Here is a 21,343-nt window from a genome sequence, read left to right as displayed (position 1 = left end):
ACCACAGCAAAGAGAAGACAAATGTATTTCTACTGGTTATGTAGTTCTGTTATGTAATCATGCGTAGTTTTCTTCATGACACCTGTGCATTCTGTTAAAACATGTAGATGTCAGGCATAAAATTAGGTGGAAAAATCTGAATCCCTTGATTAATTACATATCTGATAAATGTGGCCTGTTCTGCATGTCAGGAAGTGATGTCACTGAGTACTGCCCCTATATATGTGACCGACCGGCTCAAATCGGTCTTATGTAGCAACATTTGAAATTGTGTGTTTTACAATGGATAGAAGTAGAGACTCTGAGCTACAAAATGGTATATCATACACTGCATTTTTTTATTTTACCTTTATTTAACAAGGCAAGTCAGTTAAGAACAAATTCTTATTTACAATGACGGCCTAGGAACAGGGGATTCGGTTTAGCAACCTTTCGGTTACTGGCCCAACGCTCTAACCACTAGGCTACCTGCCGCATTTGAGGAACAATGGAGAAGTAATTCTGGTTTGAAAGTTGACAAACTTGTAAACTCACTTTTGAGAAAATGGCCTTTGAATATTTTGGTACCTACTGGAGAGCTCTCCTTTGTCTACACCCATTCAGCATTGTTCACACCCTTTTAAGCTAGCCCCGCCCATCTCTTTAAGGATTCACATGTGAGGTCGTGTAGTAAAGATTAAGACTAAAAGTGGTAGTAGTCTACAATAACAAAAAATTCCAGGTAAACAGAGTGTCCAGAAAAATATTTAATACATATTAGATGACGCTTACCCAGACACACTTGTCTGAATTGATGGGTCATGTGAAAGAAATGCTATAACCCTCAGCCACATCTTGCCAAGTGGATGGGTCTCTACAGAAGGTGTAAACGGTACTGCCAAATGGTTACTTATATAGTAGTAATATCAGAAATAGATAGTGTCAATATACAGTATGTACACAAACAATAGTGATAGATGAAGTAGTTGTATGCACACAATCAGAGGTAAAGTGGCTGAGCAGCAGGATAAATAAATAATATAGCAGCAGTGTATGGCGTGTGTGTTAGGAGAGAGTCATGTGAATAGAGGCACTGCAGATAGTACTGATGACTGATCCATCCGAACCATGCATGAACAAGGGAATCTACATTCGGAGAGCCTGTTTCTGTCCTGCCCTTGACTTTGGTGCAGGGCATGTGATGTTCATAGCCTCTTCGTCGCAAAACTCCCTGATCTTCTCAAAAATATAAATGTGTCTAGCTGTGTCCAGTCCAGGTGGTGCTTGTACAGGCAGACCATCTATGGGAGGAAGGATCAGCGTTGCGCAGCAGCTGAAACCTGGTCCCGACTGAGAATGCTCCTTGGCGACAACAACACCAGGCTCCGGAGCATCGAAGCTGTAAAACAGGAAATAACTAAAAGAATTAAGACATTTCAACCTTGCACAACATCAATTCATCTCCCAAGTTTAGATAAGAAGAACAACCTCATACAATGCCCTGAAAAGGATATTCACCTGAAGTGCTGGTACTGCTTGAACTGTGACAGCGGCCTGAAGTACGGAGTCAGGTGTTGTTGCCAGCCATAGCTTTCCACCAGCACCGTATCATCCTCCAGTCCAACCAGCTGTGGGATGTTGACCCCTGTCACAGTGCTGTCCTTCACAACACCAATAAATCTCAGACAAAGTGTTCACTCTGGTCTTTCTGAAGCGCTGCTTGATGAGGCTGAAGCACCAGTCGGGGGCAAACTTGGTGTGGCCTGTGATCAGGAAGTGAAGGTCCAGACTGTGGTGGAGCTTGTGCATGGTCCGCCAGGCACAATACCAGAGCACCAAATTGTTCTTGTTTTGGCCACTGCAGCTATCACAATTCAGGTCCACACGTGTTTCCACAACTCCGTAGTTGGTGAAGAAATGGTGCATGTAGTTGGTGACTGCGCTGCTGCCTTTGCTGGATGACATGCCTACATCAATCAATTAGTTGACTACTTGTGGTATTTCTTCACAGCAGACACCAAACAAGCCACACCTGCGAGGAGTTAAGAAGTAGATGGGACCTGGCTGCATAGGGTCAGAAGGATAGTGCACCTGCAAACAACAAAATAACATTAAGATAGGTTAATGAAAAGAAAATGTAATGTAAAACGTGATATCATTTTGTAATGCATCATTATCATGTAAGTTTCACTTACCTACAAATGTGCAGAGCAGCAGCACTGCATACAGAAACGTCATCTTGGAAACTGGAAGTTAAAATGATAACACACAGCCCGACTACACGTACCTCTGGAAAATACAGAAATAATGTGAGATCAATAAAAGTAGTGCCAGTCATGTTGGTCAGTTAAATAATGAAAACGTGTTGTTTATGCTTTACATACCAAGTGTTCAATTCCTTGTAGAGACGCCACACTGCTGCTTTTGTCACATGGGATGGCAGCAGCTTTCCACCAAAGTGTTTGTGTCCTGGCTGGCGTCCTTATAACACTATTGCATTATCCTCTGTGTAGCTGATCACGTTCACCACTCGTCCTCATGCTTCAATGTAAGCTGTGCTTGCCCTCGACCAGCTCTCTTTTTGATGGGAGACATTAGACCATTCTCCTTGAATGACTGGTGGAAGAGAGTCAGGTGTGTTCTACTGATGCTGAAAGACAAATTCCAGAAACAAATATTTTGCCGTTATTATACAATAGACAGACGTAATCACCGTCAGACACACCTGGCTAACTTGATGGGTCATGTACCGTAATTTCCGGACTATTGAGCGTACCTGAATATAAGCCGCACCCACTGAATTAAAAAAATATATATATTTTGATCATAAATAAGCCGCAGGTGCCTACCGGTACATTGAAACAAATGAACTTTACACAGCCTTTAACGAAACATGGCTTGTAACAAAAATAAATAGGCTTTAACGAAACACGGCTTGTAAAAAAAAAAACAACTAGACAAATTGAAATATTTTATTCATATTTACAGATGGCATACAAGTTTGTTATTAAGGCATGTGAAAGTTCACATGTTCGAGAAGGCATTTATGACCCCCAAAAACATTTTGATAAAAACATTTTTTTTAAAAGCTTACGTATAAACGCCTCTCCTGTGAAGTAGTGACCCGCGACATACGCCTAGTTTCTTGAAACGGGTCACATATAGGACCTTCCACCCCCCACCTGGGATATGGATGCCTGATGAAGACCTAAGGGTTGAAACATTGTTATAAATAAATATCACCTGGGAGCATGTGCAGCGTTTTCTTTTCTGTTTTCCATGAGTTTGCCTATAACTCCAGCGGAAAGTACCTGGATTTGCTGTTGTGGAAATTCTTACACAGGGACACTCAGTCAATCTTATATTAGTCATTGTTTATTGACAGCGCACTGGAGAGATTCCAACCAACTTAATGCACCTGTCACAAAATTCTTCGTTGTGTTGCAGGGAAGACCAAAATGCAGCGGAGTTGTGGATACTCATATTTTAATTAACAAAAAAAGAGTAAAGCATCCACTTGACAAAACAATAAATGATAACCACAACACTAAACAGTTTTGCAGGCTCACCAACGCAGTGCAAAAACAACTACCCACAAAACCAAGTGACAAACATACTCCTACATATATGACTCCCAATCAGGAACAACGATCCCCAGCTGTTCCTGATCAGGAGTCACAAGACCAACACAGAACAATCACACACACAAGACTGCCACGTCCTGACCCCAAAACTACTACAACAGCTCCATCTGCTGGTCAGGACGTGACAGCACCATAGTGAACGTCTGTCAGAAGCTCTGCTGTCTGCTCTACGGCTATACACAGAAGTTATATTTGCATGATTAATTCATCATTACCGTTTTGTTTCATTCATGTGACTGACCAATACTGGTTCGTAACATGTGGCAGACCAATACCTCACAAGGCTTCTTCTCTCTAAGCTGAGACATCTTTCATTTTCAAAACAAGGTCTGGGCGTACTGCCAAATTGCAGATACTGAAAAGTGAGGATTCGTTCAGTCACTTGCATGAACACAGAAATTGGTTATTAGAACAGCACATAAATAGAACACAGACATTTGTTATAAGAAAGCACATGTATAAATGTCCATCACATTCCATCCTCTTATCACTTGTGTGATAATAATCATTAAGCATTTAGATTTGAGCTTCTATATCAACATTTTCTATACTCCTATTAAATTAAGGGAAATCAACACAGAAAAAAAGACTTCATCATTTCAAGCCTTTCATTCTCGGTTGTACAATCCAATTAGTATGGTTATACTATAATCATAATAAAGTATCAAAAATACACACACACTAGGGATCTGTATATTCAGAGTTGAATAAATCTGTGTTAACCATTATTTCCATATCTGACCATAATTGGGTTTGGATTGACCCATGTTTTTCACTGGCCCTGGGACATCAACTTAGTCAAAACATAAAACCCTGTTGTTTAACATTTCTTGTTAAATGACAGCAACCTTCAATCATTACACATCGTCCGTATCTATAGGGGGAAATGGGAGCTCATCCAGAGTTGGCAGCTTATTAGTTTCACCATCCTCTGGAGGAACAGAAAACATGATAGCTGCTGAATTCTTATCAGCCAGTGAGGCACAGATCGCCTTATAAAATGTTAATAGCATTTCACAGGGATGAGAGAGAACACGTTATAACAGTTTCACACCAACCTTGATAAGAATGAGATTGGGGAAAGGTTAGCTCAAGCTACAATCATGTGGCTTTCCTCACTTTTTAGGGCACAGTTCTGTCTCTAGAAGCCTCGCCTTTCCAAATCATTATTATAACTATTGATGAATTATCCAACCCAAATTTAGAATGACAGTCCTTAGTGCTTCATGTTGGTTCTATCACTTTAATGTAAGACCCTCACACTGTCACTGGCAGAATATACATTTAAATTGAACTTATTTTTCTAGAATTAACTCATCATGGCCTCCATTTGTGGTAATGACAGGATGGTATCTCAATGCATTCTTAGTCTAAATTACTATACATTTCACAGTGTGCAGACCTCCACAATCAACCTGATACCCCAAATTAACAATTTTGGATAAGCTAAATAAATTACGGGCACGGTTGACCACCCCCCTCCTTCACGGCACTCATCCTTCTGGCGTTTGTTCATGTTCTTCTTCAGATAGTGTTTCAGTTTGTCCTCCTAATGGCACATGTTCAAAGTGGATAGCCCTTGATAATGTCTCTCACCTGAGCCGCCACTGTTCTTTACAGTCCATTATGTCTTGTCCATTTTCCTACCAGTAGACCAGCAGCATGAGACCTGGCTTCATCAATAAGTGCATCAATGATGTCGTCCCAAGAGTGACCATACAGTGAGGGGAAAAAGTATTTGATCCCCTGCTGATTTTGTACGTTTGCCCACTGACAAAGAAATGATCAGTCTATAATTTTAATGGTAGGTTTATTTGAACAGTGAGAGACAGAATAACAAAAACAATCCAGAACAACGCATGTCAAAAATTTTATAAATTGATTTGCATTTTAATGAGGGAAATAAGTATTTGACCCCACTGCAAAACATGACTTAGTACTTGGTGGCAAAACCCTTGTTGGCAATCACAGAGGTCAGACGTTTCTTGTAGTTGGCCACCAGGTTTGCACACATCTCAGGGGGGATTTTGTCCCAGTCCTCTTTGCAGATCTTCTCCAAGTCATTAAGGTTTTGAGGCTGACGTTTGGCAACTCGAACCTTCAGCTCCCTCCACAGATTTTCAATGGGATTAAGGTCTGGAGACTGGCTAGGCCACTCCAGGACCTTAATGTGCTTCTTCTTGAGCCACTCCTTTGTTGCCTTGGCCGTGTGTTTTGGGTCATTGTCATGCTGGAATACCCATCCACGACCCATTTTCAATGCCCTGGCTGAGGGAAGGTTCTCACCCAAGATTTGACAGTACATGGCCCGCCCATCGTCCCTTTGATGCGGTGAAGTTGTCCTGTCCCCTTAGCAGAAAAACACCCCCAAAGCATAATGTTTCCACCTCCATGTTTGACGGTGGGGATGTTGTTCTTGGGGTCATAGGCAGCATTCCTCCTCCTCCAAACACGGCGAGTTGAGTTGATGCCAAAGAGCTCCATTTTGGTCTCATCTGACCACAACACTTTCACCCAGTTGTCCTCTGAATCATACAGATGTTCATTGGCAAACTTCAGACGGGCATGTATATGTGCTTTCTTGAGCAGGGGGACCTTGCGGACGCTGCAGGATTTCAGTCCTTCACGGCGTAGTGTGTTACCAATTGTTTTCTTGGTGACTATGGTCCCAGCTGCCTTGAGCTCATTGACAAGATCCTCCCGTGTAGTTCTGGGCTGATTCCTCACCGTTCTCATGATCATTGCAACTCCACGAGGTGTGATCTTGCATGGAGCCCCAGGCCAAGGGAGTTGACAGTTCTTTTGTGTTTCTTCCATTTGCGAATAATCGCACCAACTGTTGTCACCTTCTCACCAAGCTGCTTGGCGATGGTCTTGTAGCCCATTCCAGCCTTGTGTAGGTCTACAATTTTGTCCCTGACATCCTTGGAGAGCTCTTTGGTCTTGGCCATGGTGGAGAGTGGAATCTGATTGATTGATTGCTTCTGTGGACAGGTGTCTTTTATACAGGTAACAAGCTGAGATTAGGAGCACTCCCTTTAACCTCTATGGGCTAGGTGGGACGCAAGCGTCCCACCCGTGGTGCACTCCATCAACAGCAGGTGCATTTCAAGAGCGGCAAATTTGAATCCAAATAAATGTCAAAATTCAAATTTTTCAAACATACAACTATTTTACACCCTTTGAAAGATAAACATCTCCTTAATCTAACCACGTTTTACGATTTCAAAAAGGTTTTACGGCGAAAGCATAAATTTAGAGTATGTTAGGACAGTACATTTACAAGCGTTGTGTGTAATGTTTTGTCAATTCAAAGACAGGGTCACCAAAACCATAAAACCAGCTAAAATGATGCACTAACCTTTTACAATCTCCATCAGATGACACTCCTAGGACATTATGTTAGACAATGCATGCATTTTTAGTTCTATCAAGTTCATATTTATATCCAAAAACAGCGTTTTACTATGGCATTGATGTTGAGGAAATCGTTTCCCTCCAATAACCGGCAGTCAAGTCAGCACCACAAATTAAATAATTAAAATTAGAAAACATTGGTAAAATATTATATTGTCATTTAAAGAATTATAGATTTACATCTCTTGAACGCAATCAACTTGCCAGATTTAAAAATAACCTTACTGGGAAATCACACTTTGCAATAATCTGAGCACTGCGCCCAGAAAAATAAGCGTTGCGATACAGACTAGCCGTCATGTTGGGGAGATCTAAAATCGAAAATACTATGTAAATAATCCATTACCTTTGATTCTCTTCATCAGATGTCACTTCCAGGTATCACAGGTCCATAACGAATGTAGTTTTGTTCAAAAAAGCTCATCATTTATGTCCAAAAATCTCCGTCTTGTTAGCACATGATCTAAGCCCGCCGGACTTCACTTCATGAACGAGGGGAAAAAATATATTTACGTTCGTTCAAACATGTCAAACGTTGTATAGCATAAATCATTAGGGCCTTTTTTAACCAGAACATGAATAATATTCAAGGTGGACGAATGCATTCTCTTTTATAACGTATTGGAACGAGGGTACCCAACATGAACTCGCGCGCCAGGTGTCTAATGGGCCATCATCGTTCCATGGCTCTTGTTCGGTCAGATCTCCCTCCAGAAGACTCAAAACACTTTGTAAAGGCTGGTGACATCTAGTGGAAGCAATAGGAAGTGCCAAAATATTCCTCAGCCCCTGTGTTTTTCAATGGCATAGGTTTAAAGGTAATACAACACATCAGGTATCCACTTCCTGTCAGAAAATGTCTCAGGGTTTTGCCTGCCAAATGAGTTCTGTTATACTCACAGACACCATTCAAACAGTTTTATAAACTTTAGGGTGTTTTCTATCCATATATAATAAGTATATGCATATTCTAGTTACTGGGTAGGATTAGTAACCAGATTAAATCGGGGACATTTTTTTATCCAGCCGTGCAAATACTGCCCCCTAGCCCTAACAGGTTAAGAGTGTGCTCCTAATCTCAGCTTGTTACCTGAATAAAAGACACCTGGGAGCCAGAAATCTTTCTGATTGAGAGGGGGTCAAATACTTATTTCCCCTCACTGTACATACATACCCCAACCAGAAGCCATGGAGTACCGGCAACATCCGCACAGAGCTAAAGGGTAGAGCTGCCGCTTTCAAGGAGCGGGACTTTAACCCGTACGCTTATAAGAAATCCGCTATGCCCTCCGACGAGCCATCAAACAGGCAAAGCGTCAATACAGGACTAAGATTGAGTCGTACTACACCGCCTCAGATTCTCGTCGGATGTGGCTATTACTGACTACAAAGGGAAGCACAGCCGCAAATTGCCCAGTGACACGAGCATACCAGACGAGCTAAATAACTTCTATGCTCGCTTCGAGGCAAGCAACACTGAAGCATGCATGAGAGCATCAGCTGTTCCGGACGACTGTGTGATCACGCTCTCTATAGCCGATGTGAGTAAGACCTTTAAACAGGTCAACATTCACAAGGCTGCGGGGCCAGACGGATTACCAGGACGTGTACTCTGAAAATGTGCTGACCAACTGGCAAGTGTCTTCACTGACATTTTCAACCTGTCCGTGACCGAGTCTGTAATACCAACATGTTTCAAGCAGATCAGCATAGTCCCTGTGCCCAAGAACACCAAGGTAACCATGTCTGTAGCCATGAAGTGCTTTGAAAGGCTGGTCATGGCTCACATCAACACCATTATCCCAGAAACCCTAGACCCACTCCAATGTGCATACCACCCCAAACAGATCCACAGATGATGCAATCTCTATTGCACTCCACACTGCCCTTTCCCACGTGGACAAAAAGAGCACATACAGTGGGGCAAAAAAGTATTTAGTCAGCCACCAATTGTGCAAGTTCTCCCACTTAAAAAGATGAGAGCGGCCTGTAATTTTCATCATAGGTACACGTCAACTATGACAGACAAAATGAGAAAAAAAATCCAGAAAATCACATTGTAGGGTTTTTAATGAATTTATTTGCAAATTATGGTAGAAAATAAGTATTTGGTCACCTACAAACAAGCAAGATTTCTGGCTCTCACAGACCTGTAACTTCTTCTTTGAGAGGCTCCTCTGTCCTTCACTCGTTACCTGTATTAATGGCACCTGTTTGAACTTGTTATCAGTATAAAAGACACCTGTCCACAACCTCAAACAGTCACACTCCAAACTCCACTATGGCCAAGACCAAAGAGCTGTCAAAGGACACCAGAAACAAAATTGTAGACCTGCACCAGGCTGGGAAGACTGAATCTGCAATAGGTAAGCAGCTTGGTTTGAAGAAATCAACTGTGGGAGCAATTATTAGGAAATGGAAGACATACAAGACCACTGGTAATCTCCCTTGATCTGGGGCTCCAAGCAAGATCTCACCCCGTGGGGTCAAAATGATCACAAGAACGGCGAGCAAAAATCCCAGAACCACACGGGGGGACCTAGTGAATGACCTGCAGAGAGCTGGGACCAAAGTAACAAAGCCTACCATCAGTAACACACTACGCCGCCAGGGACTCAAATCCTGCAGTGCCAGACGTGTCCCCCTGCTTAAGCCAGTACATGTCCAGGCCCATCTGAAGTTTGCTAGAGAGCATTTGGATGATCCAGAAGAGGATTGGGAGAATGTCATTTGGTCAGATGAAACCAAAATATAACTTTTTGGTAAAAACTCAACTCGTCGTGTTTGGAGGACAAAGAATGCTGAGTTGCATCCAAAGAACACCATACCTACTGTGAAGCATGGGGGTGGAAACATCATGCTTTGGGGCTGTTTTTCTGCAAAGGGACCAGGACGACTGATCCGTGTAAAGGAAAGAATGAATGGGGCCATGTATCGTGAGATTTTGAGTGAAAACCTCCTTCCATCAGCAAGGGCATTGAAGATGAAACGTGGCTGGGTCTTTCAGCATGACAATGATCCCAAACACACCGCCCGGGCAACGAAGGAGTGGCTTCGTAAGAAGCATTTCAAGGTCCTGGAGTGGCCTAGCCAGTCTCCAGATCTCAACCCCATAGAAAATCTTTGGAGGGAGTTGAAAGTCCGTGTTGCCCAGCGACAGCCCCAAAACATCACTGCTCTAGAGGAGATCTGCATGGAGGAATGGGCCAAAATACCATCAACAGTGTGTGAAAACCTTGTGAAGACTTACAGAAACGTTTGACCTGTGTCATTGCCAACAAAGGGTATATAACAAAGTATTGAGATAAACTTTTGTTATTGACCAAATACTTATTTTCCACCATAATTTGTAAATAAATTCATTAAAAATCCTACAATGTGATTTTCCGGAATTCTTTTTCTCATTTTGTCTGTCATAGTTGAAGTGTACCTATGATGAAAATTACAGGCCTCTCTCATCTTTTTAACCTGTTAGGGCTAGGGGGCAGTATTGACACGGCTGGATAAAAAACGTACCCGATTTAATCTGGTTACCACTCCTACCCAGTAACTAGAATATGCATATACTTATTACATATGGATATAAAACACCCTAAAGTTTCTAAAACTGTTTGAATGGTGTCTGTGAGTATAACAGAACTCAAATGGCAGGTCAAAACCTGAGAGATTCCTTTACAGGAAGTGGCCTGTCTGACCATTTCTGGAACTTCTTTGCCATCTCTATCTTTTACTAAGGATCTCTGCTCTAACGTGACACTTCCTACGTCGTCCATAGGCGCTCAGAGCCCGGGAAAAACCTGAATGTCGTCATCCCAGCCCCAGGCTGAAACACATTATCGCCTTTCTCAAGTGGCCAATCAAGGGACTCTGGGCTTAGGCGCATGACCTGACCGCCCCCGTCTTTGTGATTTTTTCCTCTGTTTGCCGAAAAGGAGATTCCCGGTCGGAATATTATCGCTTTTCTACGAGAAAATGGCATAAAAATTGATTTTAAACAGCGGTTGACATGCTTCGAAGTACGGTAATGGAATATTTAGAATTTTTTTGTCACGAATTGCGCCATGCGCGGGACCCTTCTTTACCATTTCGGATAGTGTCTGGAACGCACGAACAAAACGCCGCTATTCGGATATAACGATGGATTATTTTGGACCAAACCAACATTTGTTATTGAAGTAGCAGTCCTGGGAGTGCATTCTGACGAAGACAACAAAAGGTAATCAAACTTTTATAATAGTAAATATGATTATGGTGAGTGCTAAACTTGCCGTGTGTCTAAATAGCTAGCCCGTGATGCCTGGGCTATGTACTTAGAATATTGTGCTTTCACCAAAAAGCTATTTTAAAATCGGACATATCGAGTGCATAGAGGAGGTCTGTATCTATAATTCTTAAAATAATTGTTATGCTTTTTGTGAACGTTTATCGTGAGTAATTTAGTAAAATTTTTGCGAATTCCCCGGAAGTTTGCGGGGGGTATGCTAGTTCTGAACGTCACATGCTAATGTAAAAAGCTGGTTTTTGATATAAATATGAACTTGATTGAACAAAACATGCATGTATTGTATAACATAATGTCCTAGGGTTGTCATCTGATGAAGATCATCAAAGGTTAGTGTTGCATTTAGCTGTCTTCTGGGTTTTTGTGACATTATATGCTAGCTTGAAAAATGGGTGTCTGATTATTTCTGGATTGGTACTCTGCTGACATAATCTAATGTTTTGCTTTCGTTGTAAAGCCTTTTTGAAATCGGACAGTGTGGTTAGATTAACGAGAGTCTTGTCTTTAAATAGCTGTAAAATAGTCATATGTTTGAGAAATTGAAGTAATAGGATTTTTAAGGTTTTGAAAATCGCGCCACAGGCTTCAAGTGGCTGTTACGTAGGTGGGACGAATTCGTCCCGCCTAGCCCATAGAGGTTAAGTGGGAGAACTTGCACAATTGGTGGCTGACTAAATACTTTTTTGCCCCACTGTATGTGAGAATGTTATTCATTGACTACAGCTCAGCGTTTAACACCATAGTGCCCTCAAAGCTAATCACTAAGCTAAGGACCCTGGGACTAAACACCTCCCTCTGCAACTGGATCCTGGACTTCCTGACAGGCCGCCCCCAGGTGGTAAGGGTAGATAATAAGACATCTGCCCCACTGATCCTCAACATGGGGGCCCCTCAGGGGGGCCCCTCAGTCCCCTCCTGTACTCCCTGTTCACCCATGACTGCATGGCCAAGCACGACTCCAACACCACAATTAAGTTTGCCGATGATCACAGACAACAATGAGACAGCCTATAAGGCGGTCAGAGACCTGGCAATGTGGTGCCAGGATAACAACCTCTCCCTCAACGTGATCATGACAAATGAAATGATTGTAGACTACAGGAAAAGGAGGACCGAGCACGCCCCCATTCTCAACGATGGGGCTGTAGTGGAGCAGATTGAGAGCTTCAAGTTCCTTGTTGTCCACATCACCAACTATCATGGTCTAAACACACCAAGGCAGTCGTGAAGAGGGCATGACAATGCCTTTCCCCCTCAGGAGACTGAAAAGATTTGGCATGGGTCCTCAGATCCTCAAAAAGTTCTACAGCTGCACCATCGAGAGCATCCTGACTGTTTGCATCACCGCCTGGTATGGCAACTGCTCGGCCTCTGACGGCAAGGCACTGCAGATGGTAGTGTGTACGGTCCAGTACGTCACTGGGGCCAAGCTTCCTGCCATCCAGGACCTCTATACCAGGCATTGTCAGAGGAAGGCCCTAAACATTGCCAAAGACTCCAGCCACCCTAGTCAGACTGTTCGCTCTGCTACCGCATGGCAAGCGGTACCGGAGTGCCAGATCTAGGTCCAAAAGTCTTCTTAACAGCTTCTACCCCCAAGCCGTAAGACTCCTGAACAGCCAATCAAATGGCTACCTGGACTATTTGCATTGTCTCCCCCCACCCCCATATTTCCGCTACTGCTGCACCCTATATATTAACCATGCATAGTCACTTTACCTCTACCTCAATTACCTCGATTGACCTGTGCCCCCACACATTGACTCTTTACCGGTACCCCCTACTGTTATTTTATTGTTGCTCCTTTATTTTAGATTTTTTAACTTCAGTTTATTTTAGTAAATACTTATTTTTCTTAACTGCATTGTTGGTTAAGGGCTTGTAAGTAAGCATTTCACTTTAAGGTCTACACCTGTTGTATTCGGCACATGTGACAAATAAAATTTGATTTGATGGGTTTGGAAGGGATCCCTCTCCATGCTCACTGCACGTGGACTCATGTCGCACTCCAGTGAGAAAAGGCATGAGTGAAAAGGCAGTTGATAGCTTCAACTGATTGCTGTGTTCAGGTTGCTGGCTCGGCCTCAGGTCTCACGGTAAAAGTGGTGAAGGACCATAGTAAACGCTTCATTTGGGAGGTCCCTTCACAGCTAGATCCGGGTACTTTTAACTGCTCTCTTAAGGCACCTGCCTAAGGAAGCCTTTCAAAGGGAGCGGATATTCCATCAGTCCTGGAAGAAAGAAAATAAATATAATCAAGTTCACAGAATTATACTTCAGACACATCAGATGATACTGTGTCCCGTAAAGCTGAATTGGGCACCTTCTAAAGTAAACAACTCTCTTCTAATCTTAATCTTTTTGACCTGTTGCATTGATATACAATTCTGTACACTGTCCCTAATTTCCCCACTGTGTCAGTGTGTATTGGTGGGTATACATTGTTCCACAGGAAACTTATCTTAAATCACAAACAACAGATGACTTAAACACGAGAGCAGTGGACCAGGCGGCCTCTATTTAAGAGTGAGCGGCCTCTATTTAAATTGCAATGCTCAATCCCTGTCTTGCTTCTTCAAATTACTAAAATATTGCATTATTGGATTGCTATTTGAAAGCCAATTACCATTCACTTTGTTACTTTCACTAGTCTCCATAATCTGTTTCCTTCAACTAGAACTCCCTATTTCCCAATAGGAAGACCTTCTCAATCTACTACTTATACACACGGGTCACTCTCAAACAACATTCTGCTTTTTCCCCTATTGCAAGGTTTTAAACAAAACACGATAACTTTCTCCATATTGGAAGGCATTGTTTTCATTTTAGTATACAGTACCAGTCAAAAGTTTGGACACACCTACTCATTCAAGGGTTTTTCTTTATTTTTGCTATTTTCATACTTGTAGAATAATAGTGAACGCATCAAACTATGAAATAACACATATGGAATCATGTAGTAACCAAAAAAGTGTTAAACAAATTAAAATATATGTTATATTTGACATTCTTCAAAGTAGCCACCTTTGACTTGATGACAGCTTTGCACACTCTTGACATTCTCTCAACCAGCCTCACCTAGAATACTTTTCCAACAGTCTTGAAGGAGTTTCCACAAATGCTGAGCACTTGTTGGCTGCTTTTCCTTCACTCTGTGGTCCAACTCATCGCAAACCATCTCAATTGGGTTGAGGTCAGGTGATTGTGGAGGCCAGGTCATCTGATGCAGCACTCCATCACTCTCCTTCTTGGTCAAATAGCCCTTACACAGCCTGGAGGTGTGTTTTAGGTCACTGTCCTGTTGAAAAACGAATTATAGTCCGACTAAGCGCAAACCAGATGGGATGGCGTATCGCTGCAGAATGCTGTGGTAGCCATGCTAGCTAAGTGTGCCGTGAATTCAAAATAAATCACTGACAGTGTCACCATCAAAGCACCCCCACACCATCACACCTCCTCCACCATGCTTCACGGTGGGAACCACACATGCAGAGATCATCTGTTCACCTACTCTGCGTCTCACAAAGACACGGCAGTTAGAACCAAAAATCTCAAATTTGGACTCATCAGACCACAGGACAGATTTTCACCGGTCTAATGTCCATTGCTTGTGTTTCTTGGCCTAAGGAAGTTTCTTATTTTTATTGGTGTCCTTCAGTAGTGGTTTCTTTGCAGCAATTCGACCATGAAGGCCAGATTCACACAGTCTCTTCTGAACAGTTGATGTTGAGATGTGTCTGTTAGTTGAACTCTGTGAAACATTTATTTGGGCTGCAATTTCTGAGACTTGTAACTCCAATATACTTATTCTCTGTAGCAGAGGTAACTCTGGGTCTTCCTTTCCTGTGGTGGTACTCATGAGAGCCAGTTTCATCATAGTGCTTGATGGTTTGAGGCTACTTTGAAGAATCTCAAATATAATATATTTTTATTTGTTTAACACTTTTTTGGTTACTACAAGATTACATATGTGATATTTCATAGTTTTGATGTCTTCACTATTATTCTACAATGTAGAAAATGGTACAAATAAAGAAATAATCCTTGCAGGAGTAGGTGTCTAAACTTTTGACTGGTACTGTCTCTGTTTTTACACCAGAGGCATATGACAAGTTGCTGTATTATGCGTGTAGTGTACTCTTCAGAGACAAGAGTTTCTTCATAGGAAATAAACTCTGAGATTAAATATACGCTCCAGGCACACAAGCCTCCAGGCATGTGTTGAGTGCTGCTCATGCTGCCTATGTAGCAGGTAGCATTGACTGCACTGGGAATGTGTGTCTTCAGCTGTGTCTTCTGTCCGCCAAGACTTGTTGGCTGCTTTTCCTTTACTCTGCGGTCTGACTCATCGCAAACCATCTCAATTTGGTTGAGGTCGGGGATTGTGGAGGCCAGGTCATCTGATGCAGCACTCCATCACTCTCCTTCTTGGTAAAATAGCCCTTACACATTGTTGCGGTGCTCACTGACCCATGTCTTGAGGCTTCTATGGGTTTTCCCTATGTAAGACAGACCACAAGAACATTTCAACATGTAAATATCATTGGAGGACATGCAGGTAATCAGGCCCTTGATCTTAAATATTTGTCCTGTGCGGGGGTGGGTAAATGAGTTGCGTTTGTACATGAAGCTGCATTGAGGACATTGGCCACATTTGTAATTACCCTCCGGAACCTTGTCCAATAAAGTTTCCCTTTTCTCTGGTGGGAAATCAGATTTAACCACAATGTCTCTCACGTTTGGGGGTCCTTTAACTTCTTATGGATGGTGGCAGTATTGAGTCGCTTGGATGACTGACGTGCCCAGAGTAAACTGCCTCCTACTCACTCCCAGAAACTAAGATATGCATATTATTAGTAGATTTGGATAGAAAACACTCTGAAGTTTCTAAAACTGTTTGAATGATGTCTGTGAGTATAACAGAACTCATATGGCAGGCAAAAACCTGAGAAAAATCCAACCAGGAAGTGATTTGTAGTTCTTCTATCTATCCCTGTTCAAACTACAGTGTCTGTGGGGTCATTTTGCACTTCCTAAGGCTTCCATTGGCTATCAACAGCCTTTAGAAACTTGTTTCATGCGTCTCCTGTTACTGGGCAGAGAATAGGAGCTCAGTCTATCAGTGGACTGCCTGGGACCAGTGAGTTGTTTAGTGCGCAGGCACGTTTGGCGCGCTGCTCATTCTTTTTGTTCTGTAATGAATACGCTATTGTCCGGTTGGAAAATTATCAACGTTTTATGTTAAAAAGACCCTAAGGATTGATTGTAAACATCGTTTGACATGTTTCTACAAACGGTAATGGAACTATTTGACTTTTTGTCTCTTATTTTACGCTCACGCGTTATGCCTTTGGATCCTTCAATCCTTCACCCCATGGTCAGTAAGGGACAAGGCACTCATAATGTCCATAATGTCCATCCCACTGAGGCAGGCTAGGCATACTTGATAGGGACAGGGAGAGAGTGCTGAGAGTCCCACAGGTCCTGGATGGTTATCCAGGTCCAGAGCCCGAGGCCGGTCTACATCTGGTCCAGGAGGTGGATCCAGGGCTGGCACTGAATCTGGTACTGAGGCGTCAGCAGGCAGGAATGGATGGCAGACATATGACTGGAGCTGAGTCGGCCGACAGGTCCAGGACAGGGTCAGACATTGGACCCAGGGCTGGTGCTCGGTCTGGTCATGGGCCCAGGTTGGTGCTGGACTGGTTCTGCGGGACGGCATTGAACATCAGGACCAGAACTGGGGTCTGGTCTGATGCTGGCAGGTACAGGAAAGATAGTGAAGGATTGGACGCCAACTGGGACTCTGACTGTGGAGTCGGCTTGGGTGTTAGATCCAGGCCAACCTGGTCTGCAAGAGCAGAGGGTAGTGTAGCGACCAGCACTGGAGTTGAGTCTGGTCATGTCTAGCCCAGGAGAGACACTAGCAGGAGTGTCTGAGGTGGTGGCTTGGGCACCAGTGGCTGCAAATCTGGTCCTGCAGGTTGATAAGGTTGGATCACTGGCGGCTGCTGGTCGGGCTGCAGCTCTGGCATCGTCTTTGCTTCTTTGAACTCTGCTGGTCATAGGGCAGGGTGCAGCACTGGCAACGGCTCAACTGGCTCAGGTGCTGCTTTTGTTGGCCCCGGCTGGGGTGCGGAGTGGAGTTCAGCCAGCTGCTGGAAGACTTGGGCCTCGGTAGCCATCGTGGGGCAGGCTCAAGCACTGACAGTCACAGGTCTGGCTCCACCTCTGTCATCGGTTTTGGCATCTGAAGCGCATTGGATAGGACTGGTTGAGGCTCTGGTAACTTCTTGGCTGGCTCAAGGACTGGCTATGGGAGCTGGGTTGCTTCCGGCGCCGACCTGGGTGTGAATGGATATCCATCGTGGCATCAGTCTGGGTGGCAGGCCTGGCTCTAACTCTAGCAGCTGCTGGCCGGACTGGCATGTTGGGACCGCATGGTTTGCTGGAGTGCAGCGTGCTACGTATTTGTCTGGACATACTGGAGTCCTGGTGAATGTGTGTGCCTGACGTGCCAAGGAGCTGGTGAGAGCACTGGCTGAAGAACCTCCTGGGGCTCTTGTGACCACTGGACATGCTGGAGTCCAGGTGGCAGCTGAACTGGCTGGCGGGCCGGTTGCCACTTGACATGTGTGAGTGGTGACCGGACCAGTGGCCGTGGCACCCAAGCCATTCGAGGCTGCTGCAATACCTGGTACACAGGACACAGTTGGTCGATCCTGTGGTACTCGAGGACAAGAGGTGCAGTCCCTGATGGTGACAATGTTGCAGTAGGGGGACAGTATCCGCATGGGGGGCTTCTCTATGGCCTCGATCTGCTGGACTCCCCAGTCCTTCTATTCACGCCGGCATGTGCGCCTGGTCTGGGGCATGGCATACAGCATGAACTGCATCCTGTCAGTAGTGGTCTAATCCAGGACAATTGCATCTATCCAGACAATGAAAAAGAGTGCCACCATGTGGTGGTGTCTGATAGAGGTGCCGGTTTAGATATACAGTAGGTGCAACTGTCCCGGTGTCCCAGTAAGAGGACGGAAAGGAACAGTAGGAGACAGGGATGCAATTCACACTTTATTACCACACTCAAGACAGGCACACACCCACATCAAACAGGAAGTGGACTAGGTAGAAGTGTTGTAGTGATAGTGTTCAGGAGAGGGACTGTAAGGGTTTTCTACAACTACCACCCACTGCCTCAGTGCAGTACTTTAGCGTGCCTTTATTTGTTTGGGAGGGATGACTTCCCAGGCTTGAACTTCCTCCCCCAGAGCTTTGCGATTACATGGCTGCAGTATCCCAGTCTGAATATGGAATGAGCTGTGGCTCTATTCAGACGTAGGAGCTTTTAGATGCTGTGTGTGAATGTGTGTGTGTGTTTGTGCGTGTGTATGCGCGCACACGTGTTTGTGGGTGCAGGTTTGTGCACATGTGTGCTTTTGTGAAAGAGAACGAATGTTGAAAAAAAGAGTGTGAAGAGACAGTGTGTGCAAGCAGCTTGTACACACTTCTCTGTATTTCCGATTGTTTTGAATGAGAAATTCTCCTACCATATCTGCCTTTCATTTGAATTGAAAGGCTGTCGTGGAAGGTCATATCCTATATGTCCTACATGCGCTGGCATCCATCCAGCCCTATCTGAATAGACAATTAGATCACATTCTTTTCAGAGGTACCAAGGCCATCTTCATGTTAGAGTCGATGGTAGGCTAAAGCAACCATAAGCATTGAGAAGGCCGAGATACAAGTCCTCAGGAAGAAATGCTGATGAAAGCATGTGCCTCAAGGCTAAGATAATTGCAATAGGCTCTGTCTATGAGTCCAGGAGTTCAATAGCGTTTGTTTTCTATCAAGTACTTTAGATGTGGAGGTTGAATGTACACATGGTGTTAAAACGTGACCTATGAGATGCGAACCTCCAATCCTGTGATGTCCCATGCAGTATTTATTTATTTTTGTCAGGTGCACATTTGTGGTTTTTTTGACTGCTCATGGCATCTGTTTTTCCATTGTTCTGACAACCAAATGAGATTCAAATCAATTTCTCTCCCTTCTCTCCCATTGTATCTCTTCACCCTCTCCCATATCCCCCTCTACCTCTCCTTCTCTCTCCAGGAGCTCAGTGGCGGTCGGCCATGGCTGCTACTGCTTGGCCCTGCTGCGCTCCGTGCCGGCGGCAGCCTACGTGGTGCTGGTCACGGCTCTGCGCTACCACCTCTTTATCTGGAGCGTCTTCTCGCCCAAGCTGCTCTATGAGTCCATGCACACACTGCTCACCGCCGCAATTTTCCTCTTCTTCATCACCATGGAGCAGAGCCACAGCCCCAGCAGGCCCTAGGGACCCCACGTCTCCGAGGACTCTCAGCTTCCAGGAAGAGGGGTTAAGGAGAAGGGCCAAAGTGCAAATACTGTGATAATGGGTGGTCCTGATACTGTCCTCGTTGACTTCTGGATGCCCTACTACACCCCGGAGGAGTAGGTATGAATGTACTGTCCCCTGCGCTGGAGTTCTAGGACAGCAGCATTCACCTTTTGGAAAGCAAAATATTTTCTCTATGGTCTAAAACAAAACTTATTTAGTAAGATTATTATTTTGATGTGTTGGTTGGTTCTACTGAAGTCTGTTGTGGTGTTTATTGAGCAGAGGTGAACATGAAAGGTAAATTAATTAATTATTTAATTTGAATGTGTCAAAAGCGCAATCGTGAAGGTATACTGTAAGTCCCTTGAAATTGGATTTGTATTCATTTTTTAAAAATGTTTATGTGTTATTGTCTGTTTTGTTTCCGTAGACTAGTAAGTACTTCTATTGACCACCGTTTCTCTGTAGTGCTTTATGCCAGTTGCATTATACTGTATTTCCTCCATGCACTTTAATCAATACAGTGACCACATTATCAGCACAGGGACTTTGTCGATATGCTTTCCAACCGGTCTGTATTTTCCATCTGTTCAATTAACTAACTGAGTTGAATGGATTCCCTTTGTAGTTGGTATAGATCTGCTCCAAGCTAATAACAAGCCATACTTTCCTCCAAATTTACTTTTAGGCATATATGTATATATCATTTTTTTTACTCTCGGGGAATATATTGAAATTCAGTCAACGCTTTGTTAATACAGTGGATTATTACTAATATTCAGATGAGAATTGATTCTGAGTGAATGCCGTTAATCAAAAGAGAATTTAGATTTAGACGCTGTGTGGGGATAAAGGTTCATTGTTGTTGGGTAAAGTGATATACATTTTCCATCTAAAAGTGGTTATCTTTTGATAAATAGATGTAGTGTCTGAGGCAATATTTCACTTATATTTCTGTATTGCTCGTTTGATTTCTAATGTTAAAAAAGGTTTATGTACGCCAATCGACAATTTGATTTCTTACCTACTTCTGCCAGACTTGTGAAATCTAATCATTGGCAATTGGGAGGCCTTGCCCTGGCACACTAATGAAATTACATAACAAAATAAACTTACAAATTGCTTAATGTAAATACAATTAAAGTGTTTTTTTTTTTACATTTATGAAGATATCCCCTAGGAAAATCTTGTGAATACTGAATGTATAAAGCGGTTAGTTCCAGTCACACAATCTGTTTGGATATCTTGCGAAGAACTTGAACGGAGATCCATATTCTGATAAAGGGCTCTCAATGTCCAATAATAACATTACTGTAGCTGTTTGCAAGTCTGGTAAATAAGCATATGAGATTGCAGCAAATCACACAACTTTATATACACTGCTCAAAAAAATAAAGGGAACACTTAAACAACACAATGTAACTCCAAGTCAATCACACTTCTGTGAAATCAAACTGTCCACTTAGGAAGCAACACTGATTGACAATAAATTTCACATGCTGTTGTGCAAATGGAATAGACAACAGGTGGAAATTATAGGCAATTAGCAAGACACCCCCAATAAAGGAGTGGTTCTGCAGGTGGTAACCACAGACCACTTCTCAGTTCCTATGCTTCCTGGCTGATGTTTTGGTCACTTTTGAATGCTGGCGGTGCTTT

General features: G+C 43.4%; 1 protein-coding gene across 1 annotated transcript in view; it reads left to right on the top strand.

Moving 5' to 3' along the window:
• The window catches only part of LOC106611537 (GPI ethanolamine phosphate transferase 2, catalytic subunit-like), a 145,631-nt gene extending 124,871 nt beyond the window's left edge, over nt 1-20,760 (top strand). The window contains 1 exon segment of the mRNA XM_082955571.1: nt 19,438-20,760. Coding sequence (XP_082811697.1) covers nt 19,438-19,660 — 223 coding nt within the window. The 3' untranslated portion in view covers nt 19,661-20,760.
• Nucleotides 20,761-21,343: the final 583 nt, after the last annotated feature.

This window comes from Salmo salar, chromosome 09 (genome assembly GCF_965601325.2).
Source record: "Salmo salar chromosome 09, fSalSal1, whole genome shotgun sequence".
Classification (NCBI taxonomy): domain Eukaryota; kingdom Metazoa; phylum Chordata; class Actinopteri; order Salmoniformes; family Salmonidae; genus Salmo; species Salmo salar.
Note: the sequence above shows the minus strand (reverse complement) of the source record. Positions and strands in the feature narration are given on the sequence as shown.